Source organism: Staurois parvus, unplaced genomic scaffold, assembly GCF_062004578.1.
Source record: "Staurois parvus isolate SC_StPar_1 unplaced genomic scaffold, SC_StPar_1.0 ptg000562l, whole genome shotgun sequence".
Taxonomy (NCBI): domain Eukaryota; kingdom Metazoa; phylum Chordata; class Amphibia; order Anura; family Ranidae; genus Staurois; species Staurois parvus.
The window spans coordinates 11,628,619-11,652,399 of NW_028318358.1; the positions used below are offsets into that span (position 1 = coordinate 11,628,619).

The 23,781-nt window shown below is 43.2% G+C and overlaps 1 protein-coding gene across 1 annotated transcript; it reads left to right on the forward strand.

Moving 5' to 3' along the window:
- Positions 1 to 4,477: 4,477 nt before the first annotated feature.
- On the forward strand, positions 4,478 to 20,826 carry LOC149450836 (keratin, type II cytoskeletal 8-like). The gene is made up of 9 exons (XM_089691481.1): positions 4,478 to 4,905; positions 13,045 to 13,253; positions 15,488 to 15,548; positions 15,627 to 15,722; positions 17,019 to 17,183; positions 18,133 to 18,258; positions 18,554 to 18,774; positions 18,880 to 18,935; positions 20,363 to 20,826. Exons 1-9 carry the CDS (start codon positions 4,540 to 4,542, stop codon positions 20,581 to 20,583), a joined length of 1,521 nt encoding a protein of 506 aa, XP_089547607.1. The 5' UTR covers positions 4,478 to 4,539; the 3' UTR covers positions 20,584 to 20,826.
- The last annotated feature ends 2,955 nt before the right edge of the window (positions 20,827 to 23,781 follow it).

Sequence of the window (23,781 nt, forward strand, 5' to 3'; positions counted from 1 at the left end):
CATCAACTGGTGGCATGGATAGCAGATCAGGTAGCTCTCATCGTCATATGAACCACATGAAAAATAACTGCAAGTATGTATGGAGCGTCAGGAAATGTTGATGTGAATTTCACATTTCCTGGCACGCTATACATGCTTACTGTAAATTTGCCACATTGCAAAGCATTGCGGCCTCAGCATTGTGAACAGATCTGAGCATCCACTGTGAAAAATTTGTAGGTAAGCGGTTGAGGGGTGGTAAAAACACAGATCAACCACATGCTTTTATTACCCTTTGCTGCCTGAGTGGCCTTATAGAGCTCATAAACATTACAAGACAATCTGCCAATCAAGCCATTTCTTACTACATAAAGCCACTATCTAATGTCTGTGAGGTGCTTGAAGACACCACCAGCTGAGGTCACTTTCAATTGGACAGGTTGGAAAATCTTGTCTGAATGTTTATTATTATTATTAATAATAATAATAATAATATAGTTATCTATAAGAATTTGCCAAAAGTGACTCCTGTATGTTGCTTGATTGTTTATTTGTGTTTAGGAAAGCAGTGGCTGGCAAGATGCCCTCTACAGTCTACAGCAGTGGTCTCCAAACTGTGGCCCAGGGGCTGGATACGGCCCTTTGCTTGCCTTTATCTGGGACTTGAGGCAACACAGGCACTAATGATGGGGCATAATTCCTTCCACTGACACCAACGATGGGGCACTATTCCTCCCACTGATACCAATGATAAGGCACCATTCCTCCCACTGACACCAACTGTGGGGCACTATTCCTCCCACTGACACCAACGATGGGGCACTATTCCTTCCACTGTTACCAATGATAAGGCACCATTCCTCCCACTGACACCAACTGTGGGGCACTATTCCTCCCACTGACACCAACGATGGGGCACTATTCCTTCCACTGTTACCAATGATAAGGCACCATTCCTCCCACTGACACCATTCATGGGGCACTATTCCTCCCACTGACACCAATGATGGGGCACTTTTCCTCCCACTGACACCAACGATGGGGGCACTATTCCTCCCACAAACATCAAGGATGGGGCACTATTGCTCCCACTGACACCAATGATTGGGTAATATTCCTCCAACAGGTACTAGCAATGGGGCACTATAAATCTCACTGACACCTACTATGGGACATTATTTCTCCCACTGAAACCAATGAGGGGACACTATTCCTCCCACTGACACCAACGATGGGGCACTATTCCTCCCACTGACAGCAAGGATGGGGCACTATTCCTCCCACTGACACCAAGGATGGGGCACTATACATCCCACTGACACCAATGAGGGGGCACTATTCCTCCCACTGACACCAATGAGGGGGCACTATTCCTCCCACTGACACCAACGACGGGGCACTATACCTCCCACTGACACCAATGATAAGGCACTATTTCTCCCACTGACACCAACGATGGGGCACTATTCCTCCCACTGACACCAATGATGGCATTTCCGGGCAGGGGGCATGCGCGAGGCGCGATCATACCCTACCCACGCCGCTATTCGTGGCTGTCAATTACCGGGTCCTTACAGTGAAACACCACCACACTGCCCCCCAGTAAAACACTCACAGCACACAGTTAACCCTTTGACCACTCCTCATGTTAACCCCTTCCTGCCCAGTGCCATTAGTACAGTGTCAGTGCTTTTTTTTTTAGCACTGATCACTGTATTGGTGTCACTGGGGATGTCAGTGACACTAATTCAGTTCCCCCAGTGTCAGAATGCCTGCCGCAGTCCTGCTATAAGTCGCTGATTGCCACCATTATTAGTACAAAAATCAAAAGTTCCAGTATATATACCGCCATTTTTAAACTATATAACTTACACGTAAACCAATTAATTTACATGTATTGTTTTTTTTTTTAGCAAAGACATGTCGCACAATATATTTTAGCCTAAATTTATGACAAAATTTGATTTTTTTAATTTTTTTACTAGATATGTTTAATAGCAAAATGTCAAAAATATTTTTTTCTCAAAAATGTTGCTTTTTTTTTTATAGCACAAGAAATAAAAAACACCCAGGCGATAAAATACCACCGAAAGAAAGCTCAATTCTTGGGAAAAAAAAAGGACGTAAATTTCATTTGGGTGCGGCGTTGCATGACCGTGCAATTGTCAGTTAAAATAATGCAGCGCCATATTGCAAAAAATGACCAGGTCAGAAAGGGGTGTAAATCCTCTAGAGGGCAAGTACTTAATAATAATAATAATATATTTCATTTTTTAAGGTTAAGGGTTAATTATTAACGTATGATTTCTTTATTTATATGTGCATTATTTTACATTTATTTATTCATACACTAATACTATTTTTTATTTTACATTTTTTTAGTTGAGCAGAAAATCACAAAAAAATACGCACAAATGCATTATTCACGCATTTCTATTCTATTCTATGGGTATAAAAACGCATGACCGTGCAATTGTCAGTTAAAGTAATGCAGCGCCGTAACGCAAAAAATGGCCTAGTCAGGAAGGGGGGTAAATCCTCAGGAGGGCAAGTGGTTAAGTTTTGACAAAAAAAACATGGAAGCTGATTTTTCAATGCAGAGCTGCCCCACGAGGCAGAACGTGGCTAAATGGTTAGCACTTCCACCTGGCAGAACCAGGGTCGTTCGTTTGAATCCCAACTACAGCACCACCTGCCTGGAGTTTGCATGCTCTCCCTGAATCTGCATGGGCCTCCCCCCCACACTCCAAAGACATGCTGGTAGGTTAACTGGATCCTGTCTAAATTGTCCCTAGTATGCGTATGTATGAATGTGAGTTAGGGACCTTAGATTGTACACCCCTTGAGGGTTAGGGACTGATGTGAATGTACAATATATATGTACAGTGCTGTGTAAATTGACAACACTATATAAGCACCTGTAATCAGGGGGGACTGACAACTCATGGGGCCCCTGGGCAATAGGGGATCATGAGGCCCCTGTGTCCTTGCCCAAACTCAAAAAAGCCTATGAAAAAGGTACCAGGGGCATCTCATGGGGCCCCCTACTGACCCCGGGCCCTCGGGCAGTGCCTGAGTTTCCAAAGGGTCATTCCGCCCCTGCCTGTAATAGATAAATGTTGCATGCTCCAGTTTTAGTAAATCAACCCCACAGTTCCTGCGCCCCTCCTCCTAAGACTACAAACCATAAAGATTTACAGCCCAGCAATCATCAGTTAAACCCACCAATGTTTTCCTTACCACTATGTATCACTGAACAAGGGATATAAAATGCCCAGTGCAATCAGCTGAAGGGTGGGGGGAACTTTCACTGCAAAATACACCGTGTTGGCAGTTAGCCTTGGTTCACACCAATGTGATTTGTCATGCGACTTGACAGTTCAAAAGTCGCACCCCATTTGTGGCAATGGAACCGTTCAAATTGTTGTGACTCAAGATGCAGTGACTTTCAAAAAGGTTCCTGCACTACTTTTCTGTGATTTCATTGCGACTTGCATTGATTTCTGTTAAATTACATTGCAAGCCGCAATGAAATCTAACATCCAAATTGTACTGATCTGCAGTTTTGAAGTCGAGCTAAACTTCAAAACTGCAGATCAGTACAGTCGCCTGAAGCTCAAATGTTTTTGAGCTTCAGGCGACTTGGAGTGGAGATGTCAACCATCTCCATAGAGTGATATTGATTTTTTTCCCCAAGTGTTTTGGAGCATTGAGCTTCACGCTACAGAGTGCTCAGGTGTAAATGCAGCCTTGAGGAGGATACAATATAAAGTCCCTAACTCACATTCATACATACACATACTAGGGCCAATTTACACAGGACCCAATTCACCTACCAGCATGTCTTTGGAGTGTGGGAGGAAACCGGAGTACCCAGAGGAAACCCACACAGGCAGAACATGCAAACTCCATGCAGGTGGTGCCATGGTTGGGACTTGAACCAATCACCCTAGTGCTGCCAGGTGGAAGTGCTAACCATTTAGCCACTGTGCTGCCCATGTGTGTCTGTGTCAGACAACCAATCAATGAAATGCTTCCAATAAATTGTTTCTGATAGATTGTACTATGAATCAATACTGCATGCGTTGAATCTTCGATATGTTGAATAAATGATTAATCACTTGTTATTGATGGCTTGTACCTGGATTGATCACCAGTCCACACGTGTGTGGCCACCTAATAATAAATCCGACGTGCGATAATAGCCCACACCTGCACTGTCGGATGGTAGGATACCTTCCCCCCGGGTCTGACTATAACAGTGACACATGGATGTGAAGAAGGTGGGGTCCTTTCTGCAGTCTGGGATCTCCCGTCCCCCGGATTAACCCCCCCAGTGCCCGATCCTCCTGGAATGCCCCCGGCACTCCCTCTAGTGTCAGCGTGTGGCAGCAGGTGGTTGGCCCCGCCCTCCGTGCCACAGTTAGCCACTCAGGTGAGGACAAGCGGGCGGCCCGCCCCCTGTGGGGCAGTGTACATATAAGTGCGGAGTGGAGAGGAGTCCGTAGTCAGTCCTGTGCGCCTCTAGTCTTGTCTCTGTAGGTCTCATCCGCCTCCATCATGTCCATCAAAGTGCAGAAGTTCACTCACCGCACCTCCAGCAGTGCCGTGCCCCGCTCCACAGGCTTCAGCAGCTTCTCGTACAGCGGAGCCCCGGCCGGGGCCAGAGCCAGCCAGGCGTCCTTCTCTCTGGGCTCCAGCTATGGCGGGGGGTCCCGCTTCGGTAGCGGCTACAGGATGGCCTATGGGGGAGCCGGGCTGGGGGCAGGTGTGGGCTCTGGCGGGGGGATCACCTCCGTCAGTGTCAACCAGAGCCTGCTGGCCCCCCTCAACCTGGAGATCGACCCCAACATCCAACAGGTCCGCACCCAGGAGAAGGAGCAGATCAAGACCCTCAACAACAAGTTCGCCTCCTTCATTGACAAGGTGAGTGCATGGCACCCCAATACCTGGCACAGGACCCCTATACCTCTGCCACCCCCCAGTACCTGGCACTGCACCCATATACCTTCACCTCAACACCTGGAATTGGACCCCTATACCTCTACCACCCCCAAAACCTGGCACTGGACCCCTATAATTTCACCACCCCTTTATACTGGGCACCGGACCCCCTATACCTTTACCACCCCTTAATAGTGGGAAAAATGACCCTTCACCACCCCCTATACCTGGCACTGGACCCCTATACCTTTACCACCTCTTAATAGTGGGCACATGACCCCTTCACCCCCTAATACCTGGTACAGGACCCCTATACCTTCACTGGTCCCTATACATGGCACAAGGCACTCCCTTATGTCAGCCATTACCTGGCACAGAGCACTCATACCTTCATCCCTGCACAATACCTGCAACAGGACCCTCTCTGTACCCCATACCTGGCACAGAACCCTCAGTACGTTACTAACCCCCCATTCCTTGTACAGGGCCCCCCATGCCTTCATCAACCCCTCTATACCTTTCACACAGTCCACACTCTATACCTTGCACAGGATGTTTACTTTCTTCACCCCATACTTGGTGCAGGAAGCTCTCTTTTAGCACCCTTAATTGTTGCATAGGACCCCCTCACAATCTATATACTACCTGATACACCCTCTTTACCTTCACCACCCTGTTCCTGGGACAGGACAGGATCCTCTCACTTGCATCACCCTATACCTGGTCTTGGACCTCTTGGCACTTATTACCTGGCACAGAACCCCCTCACAACTGGCACCCTATACCTGGCACAGGACCCTCTTAGTTTTGCCCCCCTTCCAAACTTGGCACAGGAAGTGCTCTTAGCACTGTATACTGGCCACAGGACTCCTTCACAATCTGCACCTGGCACAGGACTCTTGCTATTTGCACCCTATACCTGGCTTAAGACCCCCCCTTAGCACCCCATACCTGGCCCAGGGTCCCCTCAACACTTTACATCTGGCACAGGTCTTCCTTAGCACCCTATACCTGGCACATGACCATCTTACTTTCATCCCTTATGCCTGGCACAGAAAGCTCTAACTTTTAGCACCCTATGCCTGGCACAGGGCTCTTTTAGCTTTCGTAAGTGTTTTTTGTTTTTCTTTGTCTTGTACTTAGTAATTTTTAAAAATGTATGTAGCTTTTGCACTGGTATGTAATGTGTCCTTTACAGTCTGAAATATTTCAAAATGTGATCACACATGTACACATGCATGCTGCTTGTCAGATATTAATTGAAACTCCCAGAGAACATTCTCACAAAGACATGAATCTAAGAAGTAGAAATCTATATATGTGTTATTTTTGTAGAGCAGATCTGATTTGGCTACCGGCTACACTTTCTTTGGATTCATTTCCTAATCTCTAATTTAGTCCGGCTTTGAAAATTGAGAACAGTAGAATAGGTTAACAGTTGATCATTGCTTCTAATGCATTTCCCATATGTAGTTGTGATGTATGTTAGTGAACCTCCCCAGTGTATTACCTGCATTGTCGTCATTTTATTAGTAGAGGCTCAATAGTCTGCACAGTACTCTGAAGCCAACAGATTTTTAATCTACAATCATAATGATTCTTTAAAATTTTGTGAATGCCACACCCATGGTGGCGATGCTGTGCCAAATTCCAGTCTGCCTTCCTGGTGGTCATTGACCTTCCCAGCAGACTAATCTGAGACCAGGAGATCTCTAGTCTAGTCTGGCCAGGAGATCTGCCTGGTCATTCTGACATTGCCAGGTTCCTGGTAGAGGAAGAGATGCAATGTATCAAAATAGAATCTGGACTAATTTAGATTTATTTTAAATGTGTAACACAGACCTTTATACAAGACTTCCATAATTATATCTATATGGCTGTGACTACTTGTAATTCATTGTATGGGGTTTCTGGAATTTTTCTTTTTTTTTCACACATCGGCCATAAGTAACAGCTGCACGCTCAGGCTATATAACATATGGGGAGTGACACCGCTTGTTCAGGAAAGGCCTAAGCAGTATAAATGTTACATTTTATTTTATTGTAAAGGATTTTAAAATACAGCAAATGACATTATTTTAAAGAAATATTCTATATTTCATGTGCAAGAGAGAAAACTACAGGATTTCAATAGAAATTGCAGCTGCGAAACTTATGGCATCCGTTTAAATTGACTTTTGCAAACGTCAGACCGCTGTGAGATTGGTTGCCATAAGTTATGATATTGAATAAAGCCGTATGTTATTGGCATTACTGGTTTTCAGACCAACCCTCCTGCACATGATTTTGCTATAAGCATACATTCTTATAGGTTTGTTTTTCCGGGAGAACAGGATCTGCTTAGGTGACGGTGTTGCTTTTTCAGTTGGGATATCTGCATTACTGAACTGCATTGTTTGCAGTCTAATCTCCAGCCTGTGGCAATTTGCACCAACAGGTTAACACACATTGCAGGCTCCTAGGGTCCCAACTCCCTATGTCAAGTTGTCAATGTGCAAGGTCCTACATTACATTTTAGCAAGGATAAGGGCAGTATTAAAAACATGTTGGCCAATAGCAACCACTAATAACTGGATTTTAGTCTTGGTAATTTTCTTTGCTATAGGCAGAAGTCTGCTGAGAGCTTGCCTTGTAGATCTGGGCATGCTTAACTGGTAGATCTGGGCATGTATGGACTGCCATTGCCATGCTCAGCATGTCTTATGAGTTTCCCTTCCCTTGTCCCCTGTATTAAATGGTGGCTGCCACTTTCTTAAACTGCTTGTTTTTAAGAGTTGGCTACCAACATGGGTGGCTTAATCTGTTGCACATTGGGCTACCTGATCTGCAGGTGTATGGCTAACTTGACTGCACTCTGTACAACAATATTGTCTTTGTATTCCTCTATTTAACAAACCTTCTGGTGTTCCAGTACAATTCCACATTGATACTGTGCTACGTAGACATAGCCCTGCAGGGTGGAACAATGGTGTACTTTTTTAATTAAACATCCTGATGTAGAGTACACAAATATCTATGACATTGTCGGTGAGCTAAAGGCTGACTATGTGCAATCTGATTATATAATCTCTGCTCAATATCCTTCAGATTCTCTATTCCCTATAAGAGACATCTGAGACAATGCAAGTGAATTGGCCCTAGTATGATGTTCTACTGAGTGTGCCCAAGATGGCTGCCTCGCCATTAGAAACGGCAGATAAAAGTCCCCAGGGAGAAATGTGCCATTGAAAATATAAAAAAAAAAGTTGTGGTGTTTTTTTTTTTTTTTTTTTTTTTTTTATAGTTGCCCTTTTTAAGTGATCCCTGCTCCTATCTGTTGCAACCCATTTTGTTGTATATTTGCTTTTCTTGCAGTTCACTGATCTTTGCTGTGCCACCCTGCTTGGTACTTCATATCCATGTAAAATATTCCTGCCAGGTCCGTGTGTGTGTGTGTTGCACCTATTAATTCCCATGGCAGATCCACACTCATGGTGGTCTCCAGTGGTCCAGCAGAATATGGCTCTTAATGGAATTAATAGGGTCATGAACAGCAAGAGGACCCAGAGGATATACTGCAGCCAAAGGCAGCCCCCATTTACACCTGAGTGTTTGCCACATTATTCTTCATGCCAGACAACAATCAAGATCAGGACTCTCCTCTGTTCTCAGTGGGGTCCGTTCACAGCTGAGCATAGTCTCCTTACTTTATGAAGCTCACAAGTACATGAGCTTTGGGGGCAGAATCATGGTTTTTGGCCCCATGTACATTATTTGGCGCTCATACTTTAATAGGAGCACCTGAAAAATGTAGTCCCCTAGTTTTGCTCAGATCCAAATTTGAATGGGGTATGGCAGTAAAGTGAAGAAAGTATGCAAGCAGATGGTGGGAGCTTTAATGGAAAACTACCAAAGTGGCAGTTGGCATTTTAAAAATTAAAAAAAAAAAAAAAAAAAAAAAAAGTGACAAGTAGACCCATGTAGTAGTTGGGAGATTGTACAATGAATTGTAAGCTGTGTGCCCTGTGTAATACTGGTTGGCAGCTGATCCATTTTATTCCTTATCAGATCCGTTTTGAGAATGACCTTTCTTATCAGTCTGCTGTAGAAGGGAGGGGCACCTAAGGTAAATGGTTACCTGCAGACATCACCATATAGGGCAGTGTGGGCTCTGTGCTCCTTGCTGAGCCTGGCTCATTATCCTGTGCAAACAGCCTGATGTCACAAAGCACACACAGCCAGTGTGCAGGGAAAAGTCACCCTGCAAACTGAAACAGGGTCCTGTGCTGAGTTTCATCAGCCATTCTGCAATTTTGGTGAAGTGGAGTGAAAAAAATGAAAGTACAGAAACTTTCTGTATCCTGCTTGAGAGCTGCTATTCTACTATCCAAATTTTTTTTTTTCATATGTGCCAGATAATTCAGCAACAATGGTGTCACAACTGTCACTCAGAATTGCAATATTTTAATGCTGCTTCTAGTATAAGTTGCTACTCTGTTTAAAGTGGTATTCCCTTTATGAAGTGTAAATCTGTATCTGAGTTTGCATTTCTCTAAAGTGCAGAATTTCAAGTACATTTAGCCATAAGGTGAAAGTAGAATGAGATTATGAGGATGATCTGCAATACTTGCACTGAGCGGCATTGTGAATACAGAAACAAAAACTTAAAGTAGACCAAAGGGCTCTTATACATGGGCACCCCAAGCCCATACAACATAAATAACTGTGTATCCCTGCTTGGTAAGATCTGCCAATAAGGGGGTACCACCTGTACAGGGACCCGGCCAGCAGGGGATTTCAATTTGGACGGGAAGGATGATTGTAAGGCTACGTTCACACTAGCGTTGTGTGCAGGTGGTAGAGAGGTGTTTGGCAGGTGTTTTTACCGCTTCCCAAACGCCTCTACCAATTCTGCACATTACAGCACATGGTGCTGTTCTAACGGGAGCATTTGCGTCGCGGCATAACGGACTCCTCTGGTCGAGTCAGGAGGCTTTGAAGCCTCCTATTGTCTATGGTGCCGCTCCACAAACGGCCGGCGGTTGCGGGGCATTTGCGGAGCGGTAACACCACTCAAACTGCATTATAGGCATTTGTGGGGCGTTAACGCTCGGCAAACGCCTAGCAACCGCCGCTAAACCTCACATGCAGCGTTTGCCGAGCGTTAAACGCTCCGCAAACGCAGACCAACGCTTGCCAAACGCTATAGGGGCGTTTGGCAAGCGTTGGTAAAACAGCCAAGTGTGAATGAGCCCTTACTGTGGCAATTTAAAGGAATAATGCTCTGTGGCTCTCTGCTGCAGCTGAAAGCTGGTTTCTCCACCTCTCCCTCTTGCTGGCTTTCAGCTGCTGGAAGAGACTCAAGGCATTGTTCCTGTAGTTGCCCCCTGTGGTCCTACCCACATTTGATTTCCCCTGCAGGCTGTTGTGTGCCCCCACCACAGCGCTGCGGGCACTCAGGATGGAGAGTGTAGGAGGGGGGCTGGTAAATGTGTGTTCAGTTCATTAATCTGCAGCCTCTCCTGCTCATTCAGAATGCAGTGCAGCTGAGGCTACAGAGAAAGGAATTAAAAATCTGTGTCCTCCATTCCTTTGTCTCAAAGGTGAGATGTCAGGGGTCTTTATAGACCCCTGATATTCCACCCAAGCTACCCCAACATCATTGTAAAATCATTTTTTATAAATTTTAAACAATTTTTTTTTTGTTAAATTGTGAAAAAAAAGTGGTACACCAATATGAAAATTCTGGTACCAAAAAGTCAGGATGCACTTGGCTGAAAACCGAAATGGACGGTTTTTAAAAATGAATATATATTGTTTGGAAAAAATACATTTAAATGGTTAAAAAACCCACACTATATACCCCAATATTTTTGTAAAATATGAAAGATGTTAGTGAGTAAATAGATACCCAACATGTCATGCTTTAAAGTTGCGCATGCTCATGGCATGGTGTCAAACTATGGTACTTAAAAATCTGAGTGACGCTTTAAAAAATTTCTACAGGTTACTAGTGTAAAGTTAGAGGTGGTCTAGTGCTAGAATTATTGCTCTGACATTCTGGCAATATCTCACATGCTTGGTTTGAACAGTTTACACATGTGGGCGTGGCCTACTTATGCCTTCACCACTGTTATTTTTTACACTGTTCCTTTACAAACGAGAAACATTTAATCACCTTTATTCCTATCGCAAGAAATGCATGCATCCCTTGATAGAAATAATTAGTGACAGGTCCTTTTTATGGAGATCTATGAAGTCAATAAGACCCCACATCTCTCTCCTCTACAATGTAAAGCATTAGATTAAAAAAAAGCATTGAGCTAGTGCTTTAGAAAAAATAAGGCCTTGTTTACAAGGTGCCAGAAGCGGAAGTGACATTGCTCCGGTCCTCCAAGGGCATAGAGGTGAGTGGAGGCCATCTTTCCTTCACTTATCTCTATGCCCAGCGCCAGGATCATTTGTTGGTTCCTTGGGTAAGGCTGAGAACTAGCAAGGGGTGGCAGCAGCAGGCGTGCCGCAGGGAGGGGGCGAGGTTATTTTCGGCACCTGTATCAGTGCTTATTTTCATATCCGCCAATAGGGGTGTTTTCGGTGGAAATGTTTCGGCCACCGAAATTCCGGTGCACCCCTAAAAATTGGCTTATTCACATTGGTTCTCTGGCCCATACAGTGTGAATGAGCAGTTTGTGCAGCTGGGAGTGCCTGGAGCTCTGAGTGCAGCAGCTGTATGAACACAGCCGCAGGTCCTAATCTGATGTGAGTGGCCCTGAATACATGCTGTCTGTGTTTGGGGCTGTACACCTTCACCTACATGCCTGTCCAAATCAGGACCTGCAGTTGTATTCATACAGCTGCTGCACCCCCATAGTGTAATATAGGCTGCCTGCACACAGCTCCAGCCACATAATAAAATAAAATCACTGTACAGGCCTCAGAATCCATGTGCATGAGCCCCAATACCATAGTTCACACACAACTTTTATTTCAATACAGTTTTATCAGCAGGAATTGTTTATTTTATTTCAGGTACTTGTATAGCGCCATCAATTTACACAGCGCTTTACACATATATATTGTACATTCACATCAGTCCCTAACCCTCAAGGGGTGTACAATCTAAGGTCCCTAACTCACATTCATACATACACATACTAGGGACAATTTAGACAGGAGCGAATTAACATACCAGCATGTGGGAGGAAACCAGAGTACCTGGAGGAAACCCACGCAGGCACAGGGAGAACATGCAAACTCCAGGCAGGTGGTGCTGTGGCTGGGATTCTATGCTTGAGTCCACTAATTTTAGTGTTAAATAAAATTTCAATATTATATTTTCACTAATTTTTTTTTTTTTTTGTGGGGGGGGTGGCCTGTCAGGTAGGCGGCCTGTCAGGTAGGCGGCCTGTCAGGTAGGCGGCCTGTCAGGTAGGCGGCCTGTCAGGTAGGCGGCCTGTCAGGTAGGCGGCCTGTCAGGTAGGCGGCCTGTCAGGTAGGCGGCCTGTCAGGTAGGCGGCCTGTCAGGTAGGCGGCCTGTCAGGTAGGCGGCCTGTCAGGTAGGCGGCCTGTCAGGTAGGCGGCCTGTCAGGTAGGCGGCCTGTCAGGTAGGCGGCCTGTCAGGTAGGCGGCCTGTCAGGTAGGCGGCCTGTCAGGTAGGCGGCCTGTCAGGTAGGCGGCCTGTCAGGTAGGCGGCCTGTCAGGTAGGCGGCCTGTCAGGTAGGCGGCCTGTCAGGTAGGCGGCCTGTCAGGTAGGCGGCCTGTCAGGTAGGCGGCCTGTCAGGTAGGCCGCACAGGAGGGTTATAGCTCCTAGTTTCTTGTCCTGTGTCTCATTGGGTTGATTTTCCTTCACTTGTATAGCCACAACAGGAAACAATCCCTTACATTGGAAATGCCACCTTTTAAGGAATAGCTATAAAGATCATTCAGCCACAGCTCTAGAAACCACCAACAAACACGACTTTCATGGAATCCTGGTTGAGTGACTGGTATAGACATACCAGATCAAACTGCATTTTGACACTGAGTCGTATTCTACTTTTCAATGGCGTTCCTTTCTCAGCATAGCTTTTTGCTTTAGTGTATTGTGCTTTTAGGCAAAACTTGTGCCATGTGATCATAGTATCCATCACTTGTCCTTGTAGGTGCGCTTCTTAGAACAACAGAACAAGATGCTGGAAACAAAGTGGAGCCTTCTTCAGAACCAGAAAACAACCCGCAGTAACATCGATGGCATGTTTGAGGCCTACATCAACAACCTGCGCCGCCAGCTTGACACTTTGGGCCAGGAGAAGCTGCGTCTGGAATCTGAGCTTGGAAACATGCAGGGTTTGGTGGAGGACTTCAAGAACAAGTGAGTTCCTGCTTGTTGCTGATTTGTAGAGGGATTTGGCACACAAAACTGTCCCCCTGGTGTTTAGTAAAACATACTGACTGAGGCTCAGTAGTAATATAATAGGCTTTCTGGTAAAATGCCAGGCATTAGGGTGTGTTGTGTGGTTTTTTTTTTTTTTTTTTTTTTTTTTTTTATGCCAAAACATTTTCAGATAGTACATCACATACCTGTTTTTGCCAGAAAATGTCCTTTTCAAGTTCCAGGAGCTGAAAAAGCACAATCCCATTTTTCTTATCTCGCCTATCCATTGAAGTCCAGTGTGACAGCCATGACTGCTTCTACAGATACAGTGGAGAAGTAAAGTGTAGAAATGAAGATGTGTTGTACAATGCTGCTTAACTTTAAAGTGATTGTAAGTCTGGGTTCACAGTGATGCAATGTGGAATTTGCAGCGTTTTCTGTGTGAATTCCACATCACAATTGCACCTTGTTCTTGAAATCGGTGCGATGTTCAGAATTGGATCGCAGAGGTGTGAATACCCATGGAATCGGGGCCAAAAATAGGGCCCTGCGCCTTTTTGGTCCGGTGTAATTAGAGCCATACAAAATATGACTCCAATCGCACCGCACACAATTCGCATGTGATTTGCACAGGAATGCAGTGCAGTTCCTGTGCGAATCACATGCGATGTACCGAACCGCATATGAGAACCTGGGCTAAAGATTCACGAAACCTACCATGGCATAGTTTCTTGCTCTGCAGTGGTTTTGCACAGAGAAGCTCAATTCTCCTGTTCTTTGAGTCCCCCTGCCGGTGCTCCTAGCCCATTCCCTTAAGCTGCTTGCTCTGGGGGCACTCATGTATGCTCTCTCCTAATCCACTTTTGTGTCTGAGCCTGGCCCTGTTCCCTCTTCAGTGGCTGTGATTGGCAGCAGTGGGAGCCAATGGCTCCCACTGGTGTGTCCCAGCCAATGGGTGTAGAGACACAGAGCTGCTTCTCTTCTGCACAGCGCTGGATTGCTCAGGTATGTATTAGGAGGAGGGAGCTGCGCACTTTTTTTTTTTTTTTTTTTTAACTGCCATGCATAGAATGCATGTGAACACATTAAGGAAAGGAGTGCTACAGCTATACTGAATTGTGCACAATGTATTGATATAGCTCTGGCGCAGGATGTACCACATTTTGACTCCCAAAGCTATTGTGAGATTTGACAAGTAGGTATTGCCTCTCTTCAAATGCACTACCTACACTTGATCAGTTTCACATAGTTCACTGTAGCCTTGGTGTTTGTTGACTAGTTTATAACAGGTGATGGCCAGTTTTGTTTGTTTCTTAATGCATATATGCCAATAAGAATATAGAATAAGACAGGTGTAGCTGAGGTTATGATGGTTGACTTGGGCTGGCCATTCATGGATTGAAATTTGGCTGGTTCAGTAGGGACTGGCTGAATTTTGATCCATGTATAGGCAGGGCAGGCTAGTTGTACAGATGTGAAGACGTCGAGCTACTGACAGACTTTTGACGCATAGCCATTCGAATCCCTTTAAACTTGACAATCCCATTTAACTCTATGCACAGCAGTGCTTTGTAATGTGTTTCATAGCACATTGCAACAAACTGCACAACTGTTTTCAGTATGACAGTGCGTTGGTGTGAACTGAACTAATGGGGTGTGAGCCCAAATTCCCTTTTTTTTTGTATTGGCCAGTGTTGCACAATGCAACCTGAGAAACTGCATAGATGTTACATTTTACAAGATTGACTTCATGGGCACTGAGCACTGTTTACAGGTCATCTCTGCTCTTTAATTTAAAATCCGTAGTCTATTTCTAGACTGTAAACTAGGACAGTACAACCTGTTTTTTTGGATATCTTTCTCATAACTGATAAGTTACAGCCTCATTCTCTATCCCCACTCACTGAGATTTCAGTGTAATCTATTTTAATATGACCTACTGTCTTCCTGTCTGCATTTGAGAAAATATTGTGCTTGGATCCAATTTCTAAATAAGAGGGATGGAGGGAGCTCCTTGAGAAGGGTTGACGAAATTGAGAAGTTTTATAACCATAAATGGGAACTGGTGCAGAGAAAAGCATGTCTGGAGACCACATATTCAAGAAATTCTGCCAACTTCTGTGCAATGGAACATTTTCATCTTAAAGTGACAGCTTCCCTTCCCCCATTAATGACTTATTAACCCACTTCAACACTATGATTTCAAACTTGTGATTTTTCTTTTTTTACAGATATGAAGATGAAATAAACAAGCGTACTGAAATGGAGAATGAGTTTGTCCTGCTGAAGAAGGTGAGCCAATAAATACGTTCAACTTTTTTTATATTCTACATGTACTGTATGATCAGTAACCCCTGACACTGTCTATAGGATGTGGATGAGGCTTACATGAACAAAGTGCAATTGGAGGCAAAACTGGAAAGTCTGACAGATGAGATTAACTTCCTGCGTCATCTTTATGAGGAGGTGAGACACTGCCCCTTTTTTTTTTTTTTTTTAAATCTTATTTTACAAGATGTAGTTATTAATCCTAAATCCTATTGGCTTTAAATAGATTTGCTGTGGAAAAACTTTTTTTGATCAGTTTAAAACATTCAAGTTGTTTCATATCTTAAACTTTGTTTCAATTCGGAGCTTAACATGTGGCTGTGTGGGGGAATGCAAATGGAGCATATTGACTGACTAGGATACAAACTATTTTACTGTTTGTGTACGCATGATTCCAAGATCATGAAGGCGGGTGTACAAAGGCACACGTTATTTTGAGTTGTGTTGAGAGAGGTTTGGGGTTTCCCCCTGTAAATGCTAATCTAGCTGCTTGCAGTTATTCGTGTAGAACGTCCCTGGCATTAAAGGGCCTGTTGCATGCTAATCCTTTCATGAAATGACAAGTGATCTGAAATTGCAGTGTAAAACTGCCTCCAGCCTGTTTAGTAATTTTGGAAAAGTGTTGGTTCTAGTAGATACATGTGAACTAATTTACTCTTTGCAAGCACATGATCTTCAGTTCCACTTAAATAGCCAGTAATCCTAATTTACCTTTACGAAAGAGCGACAGATAACCCTGTACCCATGTAAACGATACTTATCAGTATAGAATTTGATAGTGTTCACTTTGGCTTAATTCCATCTTTCAATGTAATTGTCTTCTTCAGACTGTAGAAAGGTTGCATACATTTCAGTACATATCAGATTTATGTTCAATCCAAACTTTATAAATTAAATATTCCAAAAATAAAACTTTCCATGCTAAACAAGTGTTCCAGCACACTTGCCAGCTAGCATGCCAAAAACATTGTCTAACAAGTTGCATTTTAAAACCGGTTTTAGTTGCAAATATTTGAAAATCTACATGGAAGCCACACCGCCTCATCAAGGCCCTTCTGTAAAGTGCAGTCCAAACTATTATTTTTGCGACTCTCCAGTGGTGCATATATAGCTGTGGATAAATTAAGGGCAGGCTTGCCCAGAGGGAGTCTTTCATCAAAGCGGCAGGAACACATCCTAAGCCCAACAAAAGCACAGCCCCTAAAAGCTTTAAATGTGAGCCCATGCCAATTTCAGTGAGTTTTACAGATCTGCCAACCATCTCAGTTTTTTACAACTGGCTTTTGAAGGAAGGTGCACATAAGGGTTTTGCATAAATCTCTCCATTTTGTAAAGTGTTTGGACTTTTGGTTTTTGTGTAAATCAAGCTGTAATACTATCCTGGTCCATTAACTCTTATTTATTTTTATTTATTTTTTCCCCTGTTGTGTGCAGGAGCTTCGTGAGCTGCAGTCCCAGATTTCTGACACTTCGGTTGTCCTGTCTATGGATAACAACCGAAACCTGGATCTGGACAGCATCATTACAGAAGTGAAAGCTCAGTATGAAGAGATTGCCAATAAGAGCCGTGCTGAGGTTGAGGGCATGTACCAGCTGAAGGTGAGACTGTAATACAATGTGCCAACTCCTTTTGCCTCTACAATATAAACCAAGTGGAATGTTTACTGGTGTATTCCACAGTGCAGTGGATGGTGCAAAGAACTTTCTCTATCTGGTTTTGAACAAGGTGAAAGATGGCAATACAGTTTTTGATTGTACAATCTTAAGATCTAACAAAAGCTTTGTAGTGCAAGAGAAGATTCTGACTTGACCTAGACTATCGCATTACACACAGCCTTGGTAAATCTAAAGCAGATTGTACAATTTATGGCCAGCTTTAGAAAACTTTACTAGAGGTAGAAAGATCATCCAGAATGCGAGTATACAGAGCAGAAAACTTGCTGTTACTATACTGTCTCTAGGTTCTTAAAACAAAAAAAAAACATGGCCAGTTGGATGAAACTACTACTAGTTATGGTAACATACTGCTTCCATAATGAGTGTGGTGATCTGCTTTAATTTTTCATGCCACAGATGTTTACTAATAAAGGAAGGGAATACATTTTAATTAATGTGTTCCTATCCCATTTGAAAGGCATTGTCCAACTAAAAATCAGCTGGTATTTTATCCTGCCATATTACAGTTAACGGATCTCCAATTTTGAAATGCCTTACATTGCCTTTTATTCAGTGAGTGGAATTGTGCTTCTGCCCTCCCACATTAGTGCTTTATGCTGGCATACCTGAATAACTTCAACAGCCTTCATCACCAGGGTCCTTACACTTACAGAGCTGATGGAGGGGATGTGTCTAACTAGGTTTGTTTGACCACACAGCCCAGTGCACTTTGTAATCTAACACTGGTGTCTGTTGGCCTGAGCAGGCATATTTTGATACACCAAGCAATATCAAAGTGTAGGTAAGACCAGGAAAATGAGAGGTTGATGGCACAACGTTTATCTGACAAGCTTTCATATTTTTGCTGAGTTATTTTAATTATGTCCCGCAGTACCAAGAACTTCAGGCATCAGCTGGACGTCACGGTGATGACCTCAAGAACACAAAGACTGAAATCAGTGAACTCAACCGTTACATCACACGGCTGCAATCTGAGATTGATGCCCTTAAAGCACAGGTGGGCTACATAAATCATTGGCCAAAAACATTTTGCATATTAAGTGTCCATAATTACAAAATTTTTGCATTAAAAAAAAAAAAAAATTCTATATAGTTGGCTGGCTATTCAGGGTTAGGCAGCAATACAGCCCATTTTCATGGAATATTCATCGGCTTCAGCCACAAAAATGGTTTTTGTACCAGGAGGCTCTTCATACAAATTCTCAGTTAGGCAGCCAAGGTCTTTTTAGGTTTCTTTGACATTTTGTGTGTGAGTGTGGACTTCTTGTGTAACTTTTTATCTACTCCTACAGCGTGCAAACCTTGAAGCACAGATTGCAGAGGCTGAGGAGCGTGGGGAACTGGCACTGAAAGATGCCCGCAGCAAGCTGTCTGAGTTGGAGGCAGCACTACAGAAGGCCAAGCAGGACATGGCTCGCCAACTGAGAGAATACCAGGAACTGATGAATGTCAAACTGGCTCTGGACATTGAAATTGCCACCTACAGAAAACTGCTGGAAGGAGAGGAGAGCAGGTAACATTACTTCTAATATCAAAAGTGTGGCCACGTGTATAAGGTCATGTGATCCATAATGGCTCTTGAACAGCAGCCTTACATGAAAATTTCCTTTATTTACAGACTGGAATCTGGTATTCAGAACCTTAGTATTCAGACCAAGACCACTGGTTACTCAGGTAATTTTTTTTTTTTTAAACTGAAAATATTCACTACTTTGCCAATTAGCTGAGAACTGGAAAGCAAAGCTGAGTGACAATGTCCCTTTAGGTTCATTGTCTACTTGGTCTGTACTGCAGGGGATACAGTACATGGCACATAGCCTACTAAAGTCATTGAGCTACAAAGGCAATTTCACAGCAGTCAGTAGTTTTTCTGGTGTGTGTGAAAATTGAACTTTTTTTAATGGCCCTTTTTTTGGTATGGCTTTCATATTTTATCCTGGCTAGAAGTGCCTGCATGTGAACACATTAAGTGAAGGGGTGCTACAGCTATTCTGAATTGTGCACAATGCATTGATATAGCTCTGGCGCAGGATGTACCACATTTTGACTCCCAAAGCTATTGTGACATTTGACAAGTGGGTAGCACCTCTCCAAATGCACTACCTACACTTGATAAGTTTCATATAGTTTACTGTAGCCTTGGTGTTCGCTGACTAGTTTATAACAGGTGATGAACAGTTTTAGTTTCTTAATGCATATATGCCAATACTTGCAGAATAAAAGACAGGTGTAGCTGAGGTTATGATGGTTGACTTAGGATGGCCATTCATGGATTGAAATTTGGCTGGTTCAGCAGGAACTTGCTGAATTTTGATCCATGTATAGGCAGTCTGGTTGTAAAGACAACAAGCTACTGACTTTTGTACAACCAGCCTGTTGAAAAATTTCAACACAACCCCTGCCACTGGCTATAGCTAGCCGCTTTGAACAGTGTATTGACAGCAGGGAAGTCTTAGTGATTCCCTTCCCCACCTGGAATGGGGGAATTGGGTCATCAAAATGACTAACAAATGGGTTGCTTTAGTGATTTGCCAAATAGGTGCTAATAAGCAAGATCTAGTTAGAGATCTGATACCTGAAGCACTTCCAGAAAAGAGAAGGTGGGCTTTCATGATACGGCCATTATAAACCTGAGAATGAACCCTAATCAGAGCTGTGGTGCAAAACAGTAACTTCAGGTGATCTCTTGTATACTCCAGAAAAATGCAGCTTGTACAACCCATCAAAAAACAAAACTATGAACAGGGAACATGGAAATGATTTTCCATGTGCCCTTGTAGTGACTGCAAAAAACACTAGTCTTCACTCCTGAAGATTGTGACCTATGTCCAGTTTGATGGAACAGGAAGAAACTAGCATTTTTAGGAGATTGGCAATGACCTACACTTCTCCTTTTTATAACCACAAAATTCAAATGATATACAGTAATGAATAGCTGACAGTCTGGTCAGTTCTAGTCCAGCTGGTGAATACTAGTTCATGAATAGAGTTTTTTTTATATTGGCACAAACCCTGCAGTGCTTGTCTCGGTGGAATTGGTTTTGATTCAGAAACGTCTGTTTCTTAATGAATGTGGGTGACTCATGTTTTCTTTTCTACAGGAGTTAGCAGTGGCTACAGTGGTGGAGGACTACAAAGTGGATACGGTGGTGGATATGGTAGTACAATAGGTGGTGGATTGGGGGGCAGTTATGCATATACCAGCAGCGTCAATGCCTCCCCCCTGGAAACATCCAGAACTAAACGAAGCATTGTAGTGAAGACAGTTGAGACCAAAGATGGAAGAGTTCTGTCCGAGTCCTCAGACATCTTCTCAAAATGAGTGCCTTTTCCGCTGACACACCAAGCTGTCCCACAGCCAGGACTCTATTTCAGATGAGCTTTCTTCAAGGCAGAAATCAGGACTGTTGGGGTAGATGTCTTTCAATTTTTATTTTCCTTGGACATTTTAACCTGGATCAAGCTACTCTAACATGTGGCACCAGTGCTAAACAAAAGGTGCTCTCCCAACTTTGAGATTTAATGTGTACCTGTATGTGAAAATGGGATAACAGGAGGATGTAGACATGAGTGCTTTATTGTACCAATGCACCAACTTGTATTGATTCCTTCCCAGCAGGCTCAGCTTTAAGGTGGGCTTGGCTTCCAGTGGGCTCAGCTGTGCTGTCTCCTCTTCCTTTTTATTCGTCTCTTACTTGGCTTCCTGTGCAATTCTTACCACAAACTGCTAGGTGAATCTCTTGCAGTGTGCTTTGTCCATCCTTGCTGGGTGGATACTGGAAGTGCTCATCTTGTCTCACACCTTCTAATCTCTTAATAAAACTGTTTTTTAAAAAAGTCTATTTTTCACTATGTAACTTGGTATGTAAGAGCAAATCACTATCAGTTAAAAACTGAGATGACAAGGAATAGAGAAAATTGGGTTATTTAACCCCTTCGTGCTGGCGCCTCCCAGCCCTTTAAGGGTTTCAGAAGTTGGGAGGCAGGGTTTAAGGTCATGTGATCACCGTGACAAGTCACTGCAGTCACATGATCTGGAAAGGTTCCGATCGCAAGAGGAGATCGGGACCTTTCTGTGAGTACCAACGTGTGCTAAGAGCACACAGGGCTTTTTTTTTTTTTTTTTTTTTTTTTTTTTTTTTTTTTTCCCCCCCATTTCAATAGAACACAAATAAGCGGCCACTTGGCATATAGGCCCAGACACCAGGAGGCTGCATATTTGCGATTGGCCGGCATGAGGAGGTTAAGGTATGCATTTAAATAGGGGTAGCAATTCTGCATCACTTAAGAGAACAAATGCCATATACATTCATCCATATGCTGAAGCAGGTTACAGTTCATAGATGCATGAATATGGGTGTGCTACAGTCAGACTATGGGTGAAAACCCAAAAACCTACTGATGGGGTTTTCTGTGTAAAAGGGGATTGGAACACATGGAGCATAGCAGTGAAAAAAGGAAAAGCATCCCCTACAGAAGGTAAACTTTTGGATCCCGCAAGTGTCAGCCTCCATTTCACCTTGTGACCATTTAAAAAAAAAAATAAAAAATAATAATAATTTAAAGCTATACTCCAGGCAGACATTAACAAATTCATCTTTCTAGAAAAATGCACATTGTTGTTCCAGGAAAGCATTGCAAACACAATATTCTCAAAACTATCCTGTAACTGGTTGTAAATGTGTGCTGCAGTGCAATATGAACATCGGTTTCTATGGGCAACGCAAGTGAAGACAATGCCTAGATAGAGCAACTGTAGAATGTCCAAATCCGTCATATCTGTTGCACTTAAAACTTTTTTTTTTTCTTTCTACATTGCTTTAATTTTGTATGTAAAGTTGACTTTAGGGAATTGCTTGGAGATTTCCTCTGGGCCAGCACACATTTAATAAAACTATGAAATCGATGTGAGGCACCAGGCTATAACTATTTATAATAGACAGACTAAACTTGGATAGTTTTCCATTTACACAAAGTGGTTAGCAAAAATAATTTAAACTAAAGCTCTTTGAGCGGTTTCTGTAGGATGGCTTGCAGTTAACCCCTGCCTCCCTCCTAGCTTTCTAAAGCTTGTGAAGGGATTTGTACAAATAGATTCCTTCATACAGTTCTCCAGTTTCACAGTGATGGACAAACTGCATGAAGATACTATATAAAGAAATCTTGACTTCCTGTGACATCACTGTTCCTTTTATGTGCTTCTATTTCCATGAAGCCATATGCTATATGCTATCTTTATCCGGACAGGAACTCTGTGGGACAGCAAGCACAGCTACCTGTTATTGTCTGTCAGTTTACTACTCTTTCTTCCAACTGTGCCTGTACTCGCATCACCATATGTGACTTAACTGTAGTTAACACCATGAGAGCGAATTCAATGCCACTGTGCTTATTGTGATACTAAACATCTAATTTTAAGGGTTTTTCCTTAAATCCTTTTATGTTTAAGTAATACTGTATCGGAGTGCCAAACTTCTCCATCCATGCTTTATTTTGCCGAAATCACTTTGAAAAACACCCATTGGCATTTCTGGCTGTGACCAAGTAAAGGCAGATTATTCGTGTAGCAATTAATTCATGGAATCCATCTGTCCTTAGCTCAGGCATACAAGTAGGAGGGTGTGCTTAGCTGAGTAAACACATCTTCCCCTTCGGATGAGTACTGAGGTGTATGACATAATTTGCCTATGCATGGAAACTAAGGAAGTAACTAAAGAAATGTAAATATTCTTTTCCAATGCTATTTACTAATGCTAGCAGCATAATGATGCAACACCATATTGATTGAGAGAGTGAAGGTCCACTTTAAGACCCGGTTCACACTATTGTGGGCTGTGCCTGGTTTACACAAGAAAAAGGTGCATGTACCTACTCTGAAACTCCGACACTGTGAAACCGCATGATCTTGTTGACTATATGGTTTCTGTGCGGTTTCTGCACCCACAATCTCTCTGCAGTTGCAAAAATCTTATACTTGCAACCATCCCAGTGTGCAGGCTAATGTGAACATAGCCTAAGAGTTTAACCACCTCATATAGTAATAGGAGGGGCACAAGGTGGTTCTCTTTTTCTGGGAGTAAAATGGTCATGAGAACAACAATCGGGTTCAGGGTAGGATTTCTGCTGCTGCTCCTAATTTTTGGAGAAATGAATTGCACATGCACGCCGGAAAATGATCACACTGACAACTGTGCAGTATAACCACGTCCTCATCTGTTTATTGCAGGGCGGTGCTTAACCTTTTATACATAGAAAACAATAGAGTATATGTCATTATTATGTAAATATGATTATAGTCTAAAAAGCACATTTTGGTTGGCTGAAATATAGAAAGAAGGAAAAAAAACTTGGAAGTTTGTCGCCGTTATCTCTTCACTCCCTCATATGTTCAAGGCCGTAACTGCAAGATCCTCACAGCTTGATGGAGGGGTTGAGAACATCGCTGAACAAACAAGTTAAGGAGGAGTGCAAAGCCCAGCAGACAATATAATATGCACAACACATATATTTAGAAATATAA